Raw genomic sequence first — 19800 nt, 5'->3', positions numbered from 1 at the left:
ATTGCTGAATGGGCTGATACAGTCAGAGCTCTACAATAGAGATAGTACTCTATGAATCTATTACCATATGTCATCTTTCCCATGAGAAGCAGAGTAACAGGATGGATTCATTGTATTTGAAGTAAGAACAAGCAGACATGAGACCTCTCAAGAGGGAAACATTGCTCAGACACTGCAGAGGTAACGCTACACCTATACTTAAGTGTGTCATATAGGGTTATCTATAAAATGTGGGTGTTCTAAAGAACGCCACAGCTAGCTATAGGACTCTGTAATGCAACCCTAATAAGGAGTGTTCCAGTTCCAAGTAATTACTAGTTAAATGCTAGATTTGCTTTTTATGTACTGCAATCAAAATGTCTATGAATCAGTTTTCTGCAGCTTGTACTACAAATGGTAAAGGGCAATGTCACTGAAGTTAAAAGATATAAAAATGTGTCAATTATTACATCCACCACTGGAGATAACATTTCCTGCAACAAATCAGCAGTGAAAATTAACCATCAGATAAAACTAGGTATTTTTTTTTTTTTTTTTTTTTATATACTTGTAGATCTTCAAAAGCTTAGAAGATTGCATATTGCTGTACTCGCCTACATTCTCACAGCCCAACAAGTGTTACAGTCACTGGAATAACATTAGTCCAGGAAACCGTGTGTGCATTCCAGTTAATGAAGCAAGTCAATTTAGAGAGAAAAGTAAAACTAAAATATTCTCAATAAATCCTATGCCCTTCAAATATGGAAAAAACTGTTATGGTCAAATGAACAACCACACAAAGAATCAATGATTTGTATAGTAGTTTAAAAGCATGAGGATCCCTTTCTTAGTTTCCCTTTTATGGAGGTCCTGAAAAGTGCAGTGGTAACACAAAGCAACAGTCCTGATTTAGACAGGACAATCCCAAGATATGGATAAATCCATTATGCATTTCATGGTTATCCTGCTCACTTCTCCAGTCTTGTTTATGCTGTGACTTCTGAATCAATTCACCCCCCCCCCTCATGGAGTAGTTTAGCGGTGTCCGCACCCTGCCTGCCGCCGCTGGAACAGGTGAGCGGCGGGTCTGCTGCACTCTCCCCACTCGCTGCCTTCCCCGAAGCAGGTGATCAACGGCAAAATAGGACCCCCCCCCCCCCAGCAACCCACCCCCATTTTGCCTGGGGCGCTGGATTGGCGGTAGTCAGGTGCCGGTGTCAGTAATGAGAATGCTGGCATCCGCACCACATGGTTGCTGCATGCATCCCAGTAAAATATGCAGCAATTAATTTATTTTAAAACCTTGTATTTAAAAAGGTAAAGCCTCATCATTTTAGGGACATAATCCAGACAGATCACATGTAATCTCAGTATATCATGGCCTGATTTCCTAATTGTTAGTGTTGAGGTTTGGAAAAAATATAAGTTTGTATTAGTTGTCATTACATAAATTTGGATACTTAGTATGAAATGTAATCAGGTGAGAGATTCAGAAAGAGATTGGTAAGAAATCTCCAGGGTTTTTTTAAAGCAGCAATCTTTTACACTGGAAAACCAGTTTGATATTGCAGTGTAAATGATTGCCGCTTTAAAAACAACTGATTCTCTCACCTGATTACATTTCACCCTTAGTGTCAGTAACGGGAAAATAAATAAAACCTGGAGATTCTCACCTGAAGCCATAACTTGTTGTTCACTGCGTCTCTTCCAGTGGCAATACACTGAAAGGTGGCATTCTGACCAGCATTCACCTCAACATCTCCCAGCCTCAAGAAGTGAGGAGATTTATCTGTATAGAAAATATAAATAGTTGTAATGTCTGACATACATTGTAGAGGATGTTTCGGTACATGTTTCCTAGCAGGGCGCCCAGTATTCTTACGTACGCTACCGTAGCAAAATCGCATTGCATCTCATGGGCCATTATAGTGCCATGCAATGCAATGCAATTTTTTAAAGTAACTAGTTCACTGCTCTGTTGGCCCTAGGGCAGGGGTGGGGAACCTTTTTTGTGCCAAGGGCCGTTTGTATGGGGGAAAAAAATCCTTTGGGGGCCATAAGTAAAAACTTCTCTTACAAATTGTCCTGCTGAAGCCGTCCCACGCTCCGGCGGCTGCTGGTGAATAGGACTGACAGTCTCTGGCTGCTGTTGATTAAGAGGAATCTCGCAAGAACTACCAACCTCTCACAAGAATTCTCCTGTACTTGACTCCAGACAAAGCCACCGGGCGGGTGGGAGGGCCACTCAGACAGGCTACGGGGGCCGCATACGGACCTGAGGTTCCCCACCCCTGCCCTAGGGGATTGCATTCACTGGATTCATTTATATAGTGTGACAAGCACAGTGAGCCACCGAGCCCGAAGTGTGGCGAGCATAGCGAGCCCCGCGAGGGAACGCAGAATACATGCAAAGTTACATAGTAGGTAAGGCTGAAAAAAGACTTGCGTCCATCTAGTTCAACCTGGTATAGATATCCATTGCTGATTTAATAGGTTCTGGTATTTTACAGACAATTTATATTTCTTATTTGTACCCATGGATGTTTTTCTCCAGTAAATGTTTGTCCAACTTTGCCTTGAACGCATTTAATGAGCCAGCCGTTACCACCTCTATGTGAAGAGAGTTCCAGAGTTTGACTGTTCTGACCGTAAAGAAATTCTTTCTACTAGCTGAACGAAATCTTTTTTCTTCTAATCTATACTCATGCCCTCGCGTCCTAGATTCCTTTCTAGTAGAAAAGAGGGTGTGTGACAGTTCCTTATATTGGCCCTTGATATACTTGTACATGTTGAGCATGTCCCCCCTTAAACGTCTCTTTTCTAATGTAAATAGTCCCAAATTGCTTAATCTCTCCCCGTAGCTTAAATTCTCCATTCCCCTAATAAGCTTTGTTGCTCGCCTTTGGACTTTTTCTAATTCTATGATGTCCTTTTTATAGTGTGGGGCCCAGAACTGTACTCCGTACTCTAGGTGAGGTCTCACCAATGCTTTATATAGTGGCATAATTACCCATGAGTCCCTAGTTTCCATTCCCCTCTTAATACATGCCAGAATTTTGTTGGCCTTTTTTGTAGCTACATTACAATGGGCACTACATCCTAGTTTGCTGTCTATTTGGACTCCTAGATCCTTTTCAAGTATAGTTAAAGTAATCCGCACTTCGGGCTCGGTGGCTCGCTGTGCTCACCACAGTGTATAAAATCAACTCCACGCCGACGTGGATAGCGGGGGTATGAAAAGGTCGGGAGGACACGTTCTGCTGCTGCCACGCTTCGGGGTGGCTTGGATAGTGGTGGCCTCATTGTATGTCATACAAGTGTATAGCTAATGGCATGGCATCACACCCTATAAAATCTCATCCAATTTTTCGGGAGGTGCAATGCAATGCAATGCAATCCCCTAGGGCCAACAGAGCAGTGAAAAAATTACATTAAAATCGCATGGCACTATAATGGCCCATGAGATGTAATGCAATGCGATTTTGCTACGGAGAATAACCCTGTACGCTTAGAGCGTACTGGGCACCCTGCTAGGAAACAAGTTCACATTCAGTCTTTCACGTTCGATTCTTGCTTTGCGCTGTGAGCGCCACAGTTCTGGTGAAAGATGCCTAAATATTTGGATCACTAGAAGCTAGAAAATGTTTCAAACCCTTCAACACAGATATGGTCAGGGGTCTTTTAAGGAGAGAGCTCTTACTCGGACAGTGATTTAGACTCTGGCGCTGTGCCAAAGTCTACTGCACATGGGAAGGTCTTCAGGAACATGACACCTGCAAGACATCTTTATCATGCATTTCAGCAAATGACAAAGAAAATGGCCACAATGCCATGTCCCCTGTAACTTATCTGCAGCACTGTCCACCATGGGGTAAATATGATTTTATGGCATATATGTGTCATTAAGTGATGGCCTTAACAAGAATATATGATCATTTTCAAAGTAAATGCATTCATAAATTCAATATTAATAATTTAAAAATAATTTGTCACACTGTCCCCTATTTCTAGCTGGAGCAGTTGTAAAGAATCGCTGTAACACTGAAATGTAACCCTGGAATACAAGTGCATTTGGACGGATAGCTATAAGGAATCCCAAGGGTCATAATAAAGAAGAGCACATGTTGTATCTTCATTAAGGTGTCTACCACTGCAGCCTCAACTGAAACTACCCAATTAAGACCCACAAATAATGCATTTATTCTTTTAATTAAGGATTAGCACTCATTTACTAAGGTCTTCTTTCACAGTTGAGATTAGACAGTAATTAATGTAGCAAGCACATCATTTTCCACATGGAACAACAAACAAAAGAGGTTTTAACCACTGTTGTTTTTAAAGCATTGTCTCTAAGAAGTGGCAATATAAATAATACACAGCTGCACACAAGACTTCCTTTTCATTAATAAACACATAAAGCCCCAATTTTTAGATCATCCTTACCACACGGGTAGCTCAAAACTTGAATGTCGTCTATGGCGATGTATCCACCCCTCCCACCGGAGGACTCCGCTTCAAAGATTACCTGCCAAAAGACAAGGAAATAAAGATATTTAAGAACACTTCAATCAACAGCAATCTTCCAGCATTAATTTAATGTCAAGCCGCTTTCAGGAAACCAACATGATCTGCAATAACACAGTCAGTAAAAATGAAAATGGTAAACATCGCTAGAATTACGTATGTAACAAGTATAATCTTATTAGATATTGTATTTTTTTCAGACTACAGCAAGTACACATTAGTTGTAATGATAAAAGCAAAGTTGTGCTAAAAATTTTAAGTTATTGATCTAACGTCTATATGGCTTATACAAAAAAGCTACGTGATAATAGGTATAGCTATTTCAGCGGATGGCTACCATATATGAAATTCCCCAAAAGGACTGGAATGTACAATCTGGTTAGAGAAGCAGCACTGGCAGACTTCCTACAATTCAGTGAAATCACAGAGCATTCATAGAATCCTAGGCTTTGATGGTAGGTAAGAACCACTTGGCCCATCTAATCTGCCCTAAACAAGTGTATTGCTCTACCAGGACATGAGGTTCGCTCATAAATAAAATAATTAAATACTTTATAATAGCTAAACAGCATTAATGGAAATACAACATTTCAGAGCTCAGTTATGTGCAGTTTTTATTGAGGAACGTATAGTATTTTAAAACTGTTCAAGAGGAGCAGAGCAAAAGCTTCTAAACTAAAGTCATGTTCAAAGAGCATATTGCTGGAAAGCGACTGCTTATTGCAATAATATTCCTTATTACAGATAATTCTACAGTATGAAGCAGTAAATAAGGCAAATCAAAGTGCATAGAAATCATTGAAATGCTACCATAATGCCAAGTTGCAGTCAACTCTTGAGACACAAGATTTTTGTTCAGTGTTTACTTCTATTAAATACACTAAACCCGAGAGGAAGTGTTCTTCCCTGCAGTAAAAACATTTAGGGCAGTCCTTAAGGCACACTAAAGTTCACTGTGCGTCCAAAATGCAAACAATGGGGGGGCCTTTGGATACAAGTGGTGGATCAGAGATGCTGCTGGTGGTGGGTCTATAGAAGACACACAAACTAAGCCCTTAGAATGATTTCACAGACTCCACTTGTATGGGATCACAGTCACAATGTGATTTGCATCCCTCCCTGAATAAGTAACTGATGTACCAGCTATGTTACTTGCATTCCAGTATGGCTGAGAAACGAGGTAGGGGAAGTATTGGTCTAAAGAAAAAGTCTGAAGTGATTAATTGCTGCTAAGTTATTACAGGACTAGCCCTGATGCCAGCATCCCTTCTACAGACGCCTGCTGTTATTGGAGATTAGGCTTTGCATCCGGACCTGTGATAACACAAGTTTCTGCCTGACCGGCAGGTGAAAATGGTCACTTAATTGAAATGGACCCGAGCGTTATTTCATATGTGCGGTGCACCCTATATCCAGTTGACTGATCTACGATGTCCAGATCAACCATGTTATGGTCGCCCACACTTAGTCAAACCCGTGTAGTTAGACGCTTAAAGATAGTCCATCGTGTCAAGATCGACAGTAATGGAAAGTAGACTCCAGCATTAGAGCGACGGGAGCATGGTCCACATGAGTCTATGAAGTTTTTTTGGTGCCGAATATCACAGCTCGACTTGGTTCATTCTTTACTATACAAGTGGATATAGAGTGCGTTTATAATAGTGTGCCGATCGTAGGGAGGAACCGTGCCCGAAGCATAGCGAGCCATGCGAGGGGACACTGTGCACACATACGGGGACCCCTGTGACATTCCATAGCGAGAGGACCCTGTGCACACATACGGGGACCCCTGTGACATTCAGCACAAAAAAAAAACATTAATAACTCATGTCAACCATATGACCATCAACCACGCTCCCGTCGGGGTCTACTATCTTTAGGCGTCTAACTAGGCAGATTCAACTAAGGGTAGTCGACCAGAACATGGTCAATCTAGACAGTTTTATTCCGCTATACCATAACCTGTGCACCCTCCCCCAAAAGCTCACACAGACATGCACCACGCACCCAATGTAACACTGACATGGCAGAGCAGCAGTATCTCATGTAAGAATCTGATGGCTGCTTATCCTTCAGGTCAGTAGCAGATCCTCAGCATGGGAGCGACATATGCACATTAAAATGACTGGGTGAGTGATTATTGTACCTTGACAACCCTCAACTTAAAGCTTAAGGTAACGTTCGACCAGTGATGTAGCGTGTTCCCACAGTGCCCGGAGCATGTATGTACTACAGCGCCCCCTCCGGCGAGAGGGTTAAACGTCATGTGCAACAGGCCATGAAAACACATTAAACTCAGCTCCTGCCCCCAGTTTGTGCCAAAATTCACATTATGCCATACAAAATGAGACAAAATTCACTTTATGCCACATAGAATTAGACAACATTCACACAGAAGGAGACAAAATTCACAGGGAATGAGTAAAAATCACATTATGCTGCACGAAATAAGCCAAAATCCACACTGGATGAGCCAAAATTCACGCCATGCCACACAGAATGAGCCAAAATACAGGGAGAGTGACAGCGAGGGATGCGGGCACAGGTACAGCGGGGGTTGCGGGCACAGGGACAGTGGCAGAGGGGGATGTGAGCACAGGGACAGTGGCAGAGGGGGATGTGGGTACAGGGACAGCGGGGAGAGTGACAGGCAGCGGGGAATGTGGGACAGGAACAACGGGGACAGTGGGCTGGAGCACGACTATTTACTTTTCAAGAATAGTGGGCTTCAGTGGCAGCAGCGGCAGGAGGAGGAGGTAATGCAGGCTTCCCAGCAGGGTCTGGATATACACCCGCACCTTTAAGAGAGCCGGGCCAGGCAGGACCGCCACTGCGGGAGGAGGAGGGAGTTGAGCTGGGCCCTTTTGCCAGGTGATCAAAGGGGGGAATCTGGCTGCCGGGTGATGATAATGGGGGCTGGCTGCTGGGTGATAGCCAGTGTCGTAACTTGAAATTTTGCACCCCCAAGCCAAAAATGTCTATGCTGCCCCCCCTCAAAATTAATTATATATTTAAAAAAATATTTGCCAGGGGTTACATACTAGATAAGGAACTCAAATATATCTATATATATATATATATATATATATATATATATATATATATATATATATATATATATATATATATATATATATATATATATATATATATATATATATATATATATATACACAGTATATATATATATATATATATATATATATATATATATGCACACAGATATAGTATGTGTGTGTGAATATATATATATGTATACATATACACACGCACATGTATATATACACGTATAAATAGTAGTGGCACTCGTCAGTAAAATAGCTCCCCCCCTGTTCCCATCCTCCGAGCCCCCAGCCCTCCGTCCCACACAAGACTTACAGAATTCTGTCATTCAAAACGCCGGGTTCAGTCACTGATGCTTGCCACTGCGCTCCCACGTCCCATCTGAAGACTGCACACTGACGGTGCAGTGACAACCGCGCCGGCTGAGGGCTCTACAGTCAGGGCCTTGGACGGACCCTGTCCCAGTGTAACAGGCACGTCCACGATCAGAGCAGGCCACCCAGCAGACCACTGAGTAGGAGTGCTGCTAATGGTAATCGGCGCTCCATTCGGCGCAACCAATTAAGTTACTTATCAGTGCAGCGGGAGCGGGCACTGTGCTTCACACTGCCAGCCGATCCTGCTGTTCGTCCTGCAGGGCAGCCTGTTTTCTTTTAGTGCGCCCTGCTGTCGCTGGCTCTCCCAAGCCGCGGCAGTGGCTGCGGCCGGATAGTTTCGCCACTGGTGATAGCGTGGCGCCATCACCAGAGCAGGCGCCTGGAGCCCGAGCTCCACCAGAACCACCCTAGCTACGCCTCTGCGTTCGACCAATAACAGTGCCGATCCTAAACCTACAAGCATAAAATATATAGGAGGAACATTCTTAATAGAGGAAGCAACAGATAAAAATAAATAAATAAAAAATTGGAAGACATTAGTATTGCTGTTCTTTATTCAATCTTAAAGCTCTTTGGAAATAGCCTTGGTTTCCTTTTGTGTTATTTTCACAGAACAATCTGGCTCCTTGCATCCACTTTAAACTGCTTCAAGCAGATATTCTACAATCCTGGCAGAGAACGTTTTAGCAGGCACAGATGGACTGGGAGACTGCTCAGTCGAATGCTTCCAGCAAACTGAGAAATATATTATATTCTCTTGCTTCAGACAGTTCTCAAAGAGGCTTCTCTATGAGAGCAGCATCGGTCCATGAAACGTGAGCAGAGGGTCAGTCACCCATGCATTAAAATCAGCAGCACTCAAAAGGCAGGTTATAATTCCAACATCTGCTGTGTGGTGACAAATTGTTCCCTCTCCTGTGCTAAAGTACTTCAGTAAGCAGTACACCTTCATATTCCTGGGAGAACGTCCGATGCAACTATAAACACTTATGTTACTCATTTTAGGTTGTGTGGTCAGAGTTCAAAATATTTTTCTGCAATAAGGTATTATATCTTTTTTTATAGAGGTGTTAACCCCATTTGCAACCGAATAATCATTACACAGAAAAAGATTGTTAAATGGGAAATTACTTGGTAGAGAAAAGGGGAGAAAAAAAACCCTTTTACAGATAGGCATCGAGTTATTAGGTAAATCATTTGACTGAACAATCTGCTAGAAACGATCCAGTATTCAAAAGCTAGCCCATGTCTCTACAACATCTGCCCTTCCTGACCCTGGTCTAGGATACCAAAGCCGAAGAGTGAAAGGATTGTCATAATCAGACCAAAGTCACAAAGCTGAAGAAATCCTCCAGACCTATTAAAAGCTTTCTAATATAAGTATTTGCATTAGGAAAGAGAAAAAAAATGTAATGTCAGAACTTGTGAGAAGTTATTACATAAAAATAAGCTTTATGATCTGAATACTTAATAGTGAGACCAGGTCCGCCAAATAAAGTGTCGAATATGTGTGCGCTATATAAATAACTGGTAATAAATAATAAATTAATATGCTTATTTAGGGACATAAATCCGCAAACATTAAACAATATATATATATATATATATATATATATATATATATATATATATTTTTTTTTTTTTGGGGGGGGGGGGGGGGAGTCTACACTGCAAACCACTTTAATATGTTTAATTGTCATGTTGCCTGGAATATGCTATTTTTTTATACTATCAACTTTCTCTATAGCATTTTACCACTCGATTTATTTATTTACAGTTTATTTTATAGCACAGCATATTCCTTTGTGCTTTACAATTGGAAACAGTGATAAAACAGACTGGGTAGTAACAAACCAACATAGGGGTAAGGAGGGCCCTGCTCGCAAACTTACAATCTATAGAAGGTACATTAATTGCTAAGTGGCAATTCCAGCAGAATCAGAACATCAAATCACATAAATCACCTTCCCTGTAATTAATTTTCCCATCACTAATAAATTTAGCACTGCAGTAACAGAGGCTGTGGAAATTGCAGACTTGTTTATAACAGAAGCCCAGGCATGCTCAATGCAATTCCTTAGTGACCTCTAGCAAATTATCCAACAACATTAATTATTTTATGAACACAAACATTCTAGTACCAGCCTGCAAATTACATATTCTAAAATTGTGTATTAGTACCTTATAATAATAAAATAAAGGATGGTCTAAAAATGCATACATTTATAACTACAAGGTATATCAACATAATATGCTGAAGAAAGTACTTATTCCACTTTGGTAGTTTATAGGACAGATGTGCTCTTAAAAGTCGACGTGGATAGTGGGGGTATGAAAAGGTCGGAGGATGCGTATCACCGCCGCTCGACACACTTCGGGTTGGCGTTGATAGTGGGGGTGGCATTAAAAATGGGGGTGCATTTAACATAGTAATCACCCATCAGGGTGCATGTACAATTAAAAATCGCATTGCATCGCATGCCATTGTAATGGCATGCGATGCGACGCAACATTAAAATTGTACAGTGCGGCTCTTAGGACCCGAAAATCGGGTCCCATAACATCCTTTAATTAGTGGTATGCGATGGCATACGATGGGCGCCATGCTAGGAAACAAGTACCTGGCTTTTTTATTTAGGAAACAAAAAAGTAAAAAACAATTTACAATGACAAAGCAGAAAGACTTTTTTAGTGCACACGCAATGTGGGAAGTTACAGGACAGAAACATTATGTGCACTTAATGACCTAATAGGTTTAGATTACTACTGGATTTGGTTATTTGTATTTGCTCATATTGTAAAGACAGTCACTGACTTACATAAAGTCAGTAACAATTTTAGGATATCAAAAGTGAAAATCAGTAGGGCCAACTCACAATATAACTTCACTCTCCCTCATGGACTTACGAGGTCAGACAATTAATTAAATTTTTTTTACAAACTCATTGCGGTAAAAAAATGCTACATACTCCAGTGCGGAATCTCTTGTCTCCGTCAAAATAATTCCATTGGAAAGTCATGTGCCAGTGCAGGCACCTAGTTCACCCGTCAAAACGATTTTGGAATTGGTTTTGTGGAATGCCTTCCTTTTATTATTTCCTTTTTCTTTAGGAACTTTAAAAATTAATTGGGAACTAGATCCAGTGAATATGGAGGGTGTTTCAACCCTGCAATTTAAAAGCTAATAACTCCCATACAGATTGTGGCGTGTGAGCAGGAGCATTGCTGTGATGCACGATCAGGTTGCTGTAAAAAAAATGGTCTTTTTTCATCTAACTTTTACATGCAGCCTTTTCAGCAATTCCAAATAGTAAATGTGGTTCACTTGCTCTATGCTCAGTCCATAATTTTCACACACCATATGATTAACGGTTTTCTTCATAGAATAATCCCTGAAAACACTAACCGCTCCCTGATTCTACTTCCTCTATTGCCAAGTTTAACCAAAAAAAAGTTTGTACACTCTAATTCAAGCTCTGACATTATTGCAATGGCATACCGTAACATCCACAGGCTAGAATAGACTGCCCCCAGGAAGACATGGTCATAGAATATGGCAACATCTTTAAACCAATCTAATTTTTCCGTCCATTGCTGCCAAAGCACACGGCGGCGAGTTCGGAATGGTAAGACCTTGTGTGGCTCCTACATTTTTTCAGTGATCCTCAAACCCAGTCCCAGGGACACACTTTCGGTGTATGTTTATCATATTTCTATGCTAGAGCTAAGGTGTATCATTACAAAAATATATTTTAAAAGATCCAGAGGTGGTGATTCAATTGTGCTGTACACCCTGAAGTTGTGCGTCTAAACAAATGGGTGTCTATCAATGGGGTGCCATACACTTTCCCGACAGTCGGGATCTGGACAGTAATTACCCTGGCGTCAGGATCCTGTCAGTCAAAACCCCGACACTTGGGCTCCCGACGGCCACCGGCTATTCTCCCTCGTGGGGGTCCACGACCTCCATAGAGGGAAAATGGAATAGTTGGCGAGCGTAGCGAGCCACCATGCCCACAGCGTGACAAGCACAGCGAGCCCGCAAGGGGTTTTGTTGCGCTCGCCTTGCTGTCTGAGTCCGGCCAGTCAGGATCCAGACATCGGGCTAATGACTGTCGGGAGCCCGACTGTTGGGACCATATACCACACCCCTATCAATATTCTTCAACTGCTGCGCTGATCAGAGGCCCATTAGCTGCAGCAGCCATGGTTTTCCCGCAACCTCTGGAGGTGCAATAAAAAATAAGAAAAAAGTCTGTATGCAGCAAAACCCAGAGTTTAGAAGCCCATGACTAAATGTGGAGCTGTCAGGTGCAACAATTATATAGCTCTGATAAACGTCCATCATCCAGATGCACAGCATTAAAAAAAAAGGTCACTATTTTTAACATATACTGCTTTGTATTACTGGATAAGACCACCTGAATACCATTTTCCCTCCTTACCTCACATTTCAGCCATTTTCTATGGCCTTCTTGAAGGAGTTCTGACACAGCCACTTTTGAGTGTTCCTTTGGTCATTAATGTTATATGCCTACTTTTTACTAAAGTCTTTTGTTAGTATGAAACTAAATAAAAAAAATAATTACAATTATGACTGAATTGTTACTACTGTTAGCTACAATGTTCCTCACAGGGCTGGTACTTCCTGTTAGTTAACAAAAGCAGCAGTTGGCTAATTCGCGTTAAGATACTATTAATAATTATAACTGTCTAACCTAAAGCTGACCATTCACTACTGTGATTTCACGCAGCAGTGTATAGCCAGTCAATCACCCTGAGCTGCCCGGGACCTTCCCGGGCAGCAGAGTCGCATGCAATCCATCACATGCGATCCTTTAACCTTGTGATGGAGCGAATGCGACCCCCTGTTCCTTGCTGTTGGGAGGGAGACCCAAAATCGTGTGCCGGTGCGACCTTCGACTCAGGTCCAATGTGCCCGGGACCACCCCTCGGACCTGAGGGGACATCATACTCACCCGAGTTGGGACGATTTCTCCTCCCGTTTCATCGGGAACCGGTACAATCAGCAAAAATCGAGGAAATGCATGGGGGCCTTCAGTACGCCCGTAACAAAGCAAAATCCTATCACAATGGATTAGCAATAGTTGCTCATATGCTTGTAAATTATAGTGCATAAAGACCTGTAAAAAATAGGTCAGTATGTAGATTTTCCAAAATTAAGAGCTAAGCGAAGTACCAAAAGTAAAACCTTTTATGGAAAATATAAATTCACAGTAGTTAATCTGTACACTTTGTTTTGAATTCCTCAGGACCAATGTAAAACTGAATGTTAACATACCACCAATTTCAGTTAGCAGATCATCGACTTTGGATACAATAGAAAAGATAACAATTGTATTGTATCATTATTCTATTAAGCAGACCTCAAATTATTCTTCTATATAAGATCTCTGCCAATGCAGTTGACCATTTTCTTGTTGTTGGCCAAAACAACAAAAGCAAATTTGGACTTTCTTGAATTACCCATGATGCTATGAAAGAATGCATGCTATAGCCAAATTCAATCATCCACATTAGTAGGTAAAGTATATGGCATCTCAAGTTCTCCACATCTCTGCAACCGTTGCTAAAACCCAAAGTTGTGTTTATACTGTAGCAGAAATCAAGGCAGATCTAATAAAAGCAGACAAGCTCTGGAAGCTAGCACGCACAGCACATAATTCTAAAGAAGGTTTGGTGGCGTTGGCTGTTTATTATACAGCCAATTCTGAAAACCAAATTGCGTTTTACATGTTCTGAGCTTAATAGCAGGAAAGAAAAAAATCTTCATTAAAAATAATCACTCTTAAAAAATTTAACAATAAAGAAATAATGTAACTACTGTAGGGATAAATTATAATAATTCACCCCTAAAACCAAATCAAATCTATCTGTTCAGACTAGGACAGGACTACCACTAAGTATATGGTGTGCAAATATTTGTGAGGACTTACTTTCCTAAGGATGGGAGGTTGTTTTCCATATCCAGTACTTGATTTTCAGCATATTTCCACATATTCCAGGTTTTAGAGCAGCAAAACAACATATACAACTGCACTGAGGACTATCTTTCACATAACAGGTTTATATATATATATATATATATATATATATATATATATATATATATATATATATATATATATATATATATATATATATATATACATATACATATACACACACACATACACATATATATATACACATTCAAGTGTGTGGCTTGAGAAAGGGGTGTTAGCCCCGAAATATCGTCATTAATCCACAAAAAAGTTGACACCTTATACAGTCTCCGAGTGCCGCTTGATTGCGGACTTTCTATGTACAAGTGGACACCTGCCCAGCTGGAGAGGGAAGGCACCGGAGCAAGGTAAAGAAACGACTTTTCTGGTTTACCCTGTGAGTGCCGGTCCTTCGGTCTGAATGATAGATATATATATATATATATCTTGGCCAGTAAACAATTAAAAATTATTATTATTAGTCATACATGGACGGATGGAAAACGAACAAGATCTATTCATTAATTTGCATCCGTAATAAGGTGCTTTATGGCAGGTGTTAGCAGTCCATTCCTTTTTGCTGTACTTTTAGTAAAGAGCATGCATGTTAGTCAGATTAGCATGTTAAGGAAAAAATAAAATAAAAAGGTGCCAATGAGACACGGTGGAACTATTATATCTTATGTCCTTCTGGAATACAAAGGAACCTAAGGAGGCTCTCAATGGCACCTGGCTATATATACTGCTCCCACATCCTGCAATAGCAGTCATATGCAGTTTGCACCTGAAACCTATCAAACAAAGGAAGGCCAGTTAACAGAACCTGAGAGAGGGACCTTATTACTTTTGGTCTGGCCAGACACAACGGGACTGGTAACGTTATATACCATTTTAATTATTTTTAAACCTATATAATTTTTGTTTTGTTTTTCCTTAACATGCCAATCTGACTAACATGCATGCCCTTTACTAAAAGTACAGCAAAAAGGAATGGACTGCTAACACCTGCCATAAAGCACCTTAATACGGATGCAAATTAATGAATACATTTTGTTTGTTTTCTGTGTGTATGTCCATGTATGACTAATAATATTAATATTAATGTGTAATTGTTCACTGGCCAGTGATAGATAGATCTATCTATCTATCTAATAAACCTATTTTGTGAAAGATAGTCCTCAGCGCAGTTTTATATGTTGTATTTGTTATTCTCAAGGATTGAGCATACAGAGGACTTTGAGTTATAAGAAAGGAAATACTTTTTTTAGCACTAGTATTGTGTGTTTGCTTTCGGTCTTTTTTTTTAGAGCAGCAGCAGGAAAATTAGAACCACTCCAGGTTCCTAAACTGGTGTGAACAAGGTTTGTCTGATTAACAGCAGCTGTGGCTTCCTGTTGTGTGTCCAAGGCAGGAGGATGCAGAGCCATGAAACTGGTATGCTGTTTACCTGCTACAAAAAAAATAAACAGACTACGTTTATATCCAGTGTATGTGGTTCCTTCTCACACTTGCAATATATATATATATATATATATATATATATATATATATATATATATATATATATATATATATATATATATATATATATATATATATATATATATATATATATATATATGGAATATGCTGCGCTATATAATAAACTGTTAATAAATAATAAATAAATATATATGCTACTGAAATACGGCACTCCATCTACTTTAAAAGGTAATTAATCATAGCAATGTTTCCATACAAACATGTATTGTCCTCAGGCTGAAACCTGAATCAGTTAAAAATGGCTTTGGTGGCCATTTCTTCTGTGCAGCAGAGCCTGAGCCCTCTAGTGCTCAGACTCCACTGTTCTGTGAACTAGAGCGGTCATCAAGGCCTCCTGAAAACTGGCTAATTATCATTAAAAGTGGATTGTCGAGCTCCCAGCCATATCTGGACGATTCACGGGCGTATCTCGCGGCCATGCCCCCTTTTCGGTGTTTGGCAGGGAGGACATTGAATTCCGCTTTCGAGATGCAGTAGAGCGACTGTAGGTCCAGCCCGACAGCCATGTCCTGGGATTGAATACCGCCCTAAAGGTAAATATGTGTATAGAAATCCTGTAAGATTGGTTAAATCAGGATTCATAACCAAATATCCGAAAACATATCACTTCACTTTGTTCAATAGTTATGCCAAAAATGAAAATAAAATAACAGCTACATTATTATTTTTTTTAAGTTATAGAAGTGGATAAACAACACCTCTCAGTAGATGTTTGGCCCTAAAGCCTGTTTCTCGATTCTTGCAAATAAACCCTGTAGCATCATACAAAATGATGTAGCAACTTTTCAAATGCTTTCTCCTAGTGTTTTCCTTCCAGACAAAATATATCATTGATCTTTTAGTGAAAAGGTTTTGTGCTTGAGAATTGTTTGATGGAAATGTGTATCTAGTAGTCTGCTACACTGATTGCGTAACATTTATGAACAAAACCGTTATTTAGAAAAGTAAATGACATTAAAACGATCAAATAAACTATGGTAGCAGCTAATAATTGTACACCAAGCAAGACGCTAACCTTAAATTTATTTTTAAATCATTGCATTTATTAGAATAAAGAGAAAAAATAAACAAAATTACACACATAAACACACACATTACATACATACATACTTACATATATAAAAAAACATTATTGAGATATTCAAAATTGTCTAGTGTGGAAAAGTTGTGACTCGACCTGAATAAGAAAGGTGTAAAAGCGTTTTACTCTATGGGCAGTATTCAATGAGAAAAGTTCTCCGTGTTTTGTGGAGAATTTGTGCTTTTTTCGCCGTGGAGAGAGGTTTTTTTTCTCCAAAGGCGAGCCACCCTATTCAATGTGAAATATTCTCCGTCTTTCTTAGTGATTCTCGCCGTCTCTCTCCGTGAAGAAATTCTCCATCTTTTGATGGAGAGCAGGAATGTGAACTTTTAAACTAAAAGGGTGTTTTTTTTAATTTTGGTGTCAAAAAATCAGTTTTTTTTTTCTGTGGAGGGCCATGTTATTTTTATTCATGTGCCTATCATTAGATATTCATATATTCACTGCACCCGAAGCACGTTCGGGTACAGTGAATACTGGGTCCCCCGCTGGCTATAGGGGGGGCAGCCTGTGCTGCCTGGGTCCAGGGGAGCCCTGCTCCCCACCCCATATCCCCTGCTGCAGCCAAGAGAGACTTTAATCTCTCTTGGCTGCTACGTCCCCCGGCTCCCTGACAGCTCCCTGCCGCGGACGCTCGTCCGCTGCAGGGGTTAAGACTCGCCGCGAGTGGCGGCGAGTCTTAAAAACGTTGAATAGTGGGAGCAGGAGTGGCAGCGAGCCCTCCGGAACACGGAGAGTGCACGGCGAGCAAAAAAAAAATGCTCGCCGTGCACGGAGAATATTTCCATTGAATACTGCCCTAAGTCAATATCTTCTGTTGCGGCAAAACACCTAAAGTTTCGCTTTACAGATGAAAATAATGAAATGTATGAAGAAGCTCCGATCTAGTTAAAATGATATACTTTAGCATTGTAAAAAAAAAAAAAAAAAAAGGAGTATGAGCTTGTCCTTGTGCAAAGTTACTGACTTTGGCGGTCGAAATTTTTTTTTCTGATAACTGACTCGTTTTCATGGTCACATTTGTGAATAATGTTGTGTGTTTTTTTTTTTTTTTTAGAGAGAGGATGCTCTGTAATTTAAGTGACCACAAACTGTCAACAAACCAGACCTGGTTTAATAGTGGTCTCTTACCATTTCTCATTGGCAGCTCCAGCTTCTCAGCAGACCTGTAATACTCTTGCATTCCAATGAGTATCTCTCATCCAGTGCCAAATTGCCACCTTGCTCTTGTGGCACATGCTCCCAGCATAGGGGATGCAAAACTGTTTTCCAAACCAATTCATGTTAAAAAATAAACTGCCACAATTAAAGACAATAAATGGAAGTGTTTGAAATACTGCACCTAAATAACAATAAATGCATTATTTACTTTACTTACTGTAGCATTCAATAAAGAGTTGGACTATAAAAGACACAGAGGTGCACTATTCTATTAGGGCAAACAAAAGGGATTTACCAATGTTTCAAAAAACACACAACACTTTCTGGCGAAAACACACAATACTCAAATTGTGACCATGAAAACAGGCCAGTTATCAGGGATATTTTTCAACCGCCAAAGTCAGTAACTTCACACTAGGACAAGCTCATATTCTTTTTTACAATGCTAAAGTATGTTAATAAACCACTCTAAGACATCCTGACATAATTTTAACTAGATCAGAGCATCTTCACACATTTCGTTATTTTCATCTAATAAATACCATAGGAATCAAGTGTCTCAGAGACAGTCCGGTACGCTTCCAGCAATCAGAAAAAAAAAGAAGAATTATTCCTAGTTTGGTTTAACCAATTCAGGAAAAAATAGCGGATGCAATGGAATCCTCCAAACAAATAGATAAGTGCAAGAGCAGTCATACACAGCATAGGTTCACATTGGTGAACCTATGCTGTGTATGACTGCTCCTGCACTTATCTATTTGTTTGGAGGATTCCATTGCATCCGCTATTTTTTCCTGAATTGGTTAAACCAAACTAGGAATAATTCTTCTTTTTTTCTGATTGCTGGAAGCGTACCGGACTGTCTCTGAGACACTTGATTCCTATGGTATTTATTACACTGAATTTCCATAGTGACTGCTGATTGCAATATCTTGCCCCGGATGAAGTCATGATTTGACGAAACGCGTTGGGCCCTGTATCTGCGAGTACGAATTCTTTGAAACGAGCAAATCCTACTGAAGTTTATCAATTGTTGTACTGTGCATATTTGTAATACCCCCAAGAAGGGTGTTTTATTGTACATAATGTATATGTGTACTTTTTATATTTTATATTAAATATACAACCTTTTTAAGTGACATATTGTTCTTTAGCGCACTCTGATCCCCCCCTTTTTTCTTTATATAAATATATATATATATATTTTTATAATAAAAGAGTGTATAAAGACAGCGGCAACTAATTATTGTGCGTTAAGAATTGTTGGTAATTTTAGAAAATATTTATTTGGATGACAATTAAATATATATATATATATATATATATATATATATATATATATATATATATATATATATATATATATATATATATAGACATATATATATATATATATATATATATATATATATATATATAGACATATTAAAAAACACAAAAAAAGAAAAAAGTAAAATCAAAAATAATAATAAAAATAACAAGATAAGTTGTAATATCAAATTCAATAAAGTGCTTATTTTAGGTGAGGGTAGGAGGTAGGTCAACCAACTCGTTTCGTCAATGTGACTTCATCAAGAGGTAGAAAAGGTGATTTGATCAATGTGGTAACATCTACAGTACATTGTTCCTGATCGAGTATTAGTTTTACTAATGTCATAAAAATATAAAGTAACATGACAGAAATTATGACAGATTATAAAGGATGAAGACTTTGTGAGTAGTACTAAAACTCATCGTCAATGAAGATTAATTAGAAAAAAAATGACAGAAGCAGCTTCATTATTGGAACTCTGCATTGCTATTTAGCAAAAGTAGTGTTGGATAATTTCTAAAAGTGTGTAAAGCTGGGTACACAGCTATACAATACACAGCACAATCTCCTTATATCAGATGTCACTCACCCTTTTGAGTCCCAAATATTCAGAAAAATATAAATACATTAGAGACTGTACAAATAAGGGCAACTAAAATGATGCATGGCCTACACAAAACTTAGCAGAAAAGACTAAAATATCTAGTGTAGTATACGTTGGAGCAAAGAATGGGAAATGGGGGGCATGATAGAAAC

General features: G+C 39.6%; 1 protein-coding gene across 16 annotated transcripts in view; it reads right to left on the bottom strand.

The window, feature by feature from the left end:
• Positions 1 to 19800, bottom strand: part of PTPRK (protein tyrosine phosphatase receptor type K) — a 340426-nt gene that overhangs the window by 206457 nt on the left and 114169 nt on the right. For all 16 annotated transcript variants that reach the window (XM_083176754.1, XM_083176759.1, XM_083176755.1 and 13 more), the window contains exons 4-5: positions 4423 to 4504; positions 1653 to 1768 (exon numbers count right to left, since the gene is read on the bottom strand). In XM_083176754.1, coding sequence (XP_083032880.1) covers positions 1653 to 1768; positions 4423 to 4504 — 198 coding nt within the window. The remainder of the gene's footprint in view (positions 1 to 1652; positions 1769 to 4422; positions 4505 to 19800) is intronic.

Source organism: Crinia signifera, chromosome 3 (assembly GCF_055691185.1).
Source record: "Crinia signifera chromosome 3, ASM5569118v1, whole genome shotgun sequence".
Lineage (NCBI taxonomy): Eukaryota > Metazoa > Chordata > Amphibia > Anura > Myobatrachidae > Crinia > Crinia signifera.
Note: the sequence above shows the minus strand (reverse complement) of the source record. Positions and strands in the feature narration are given on the sequence as shown.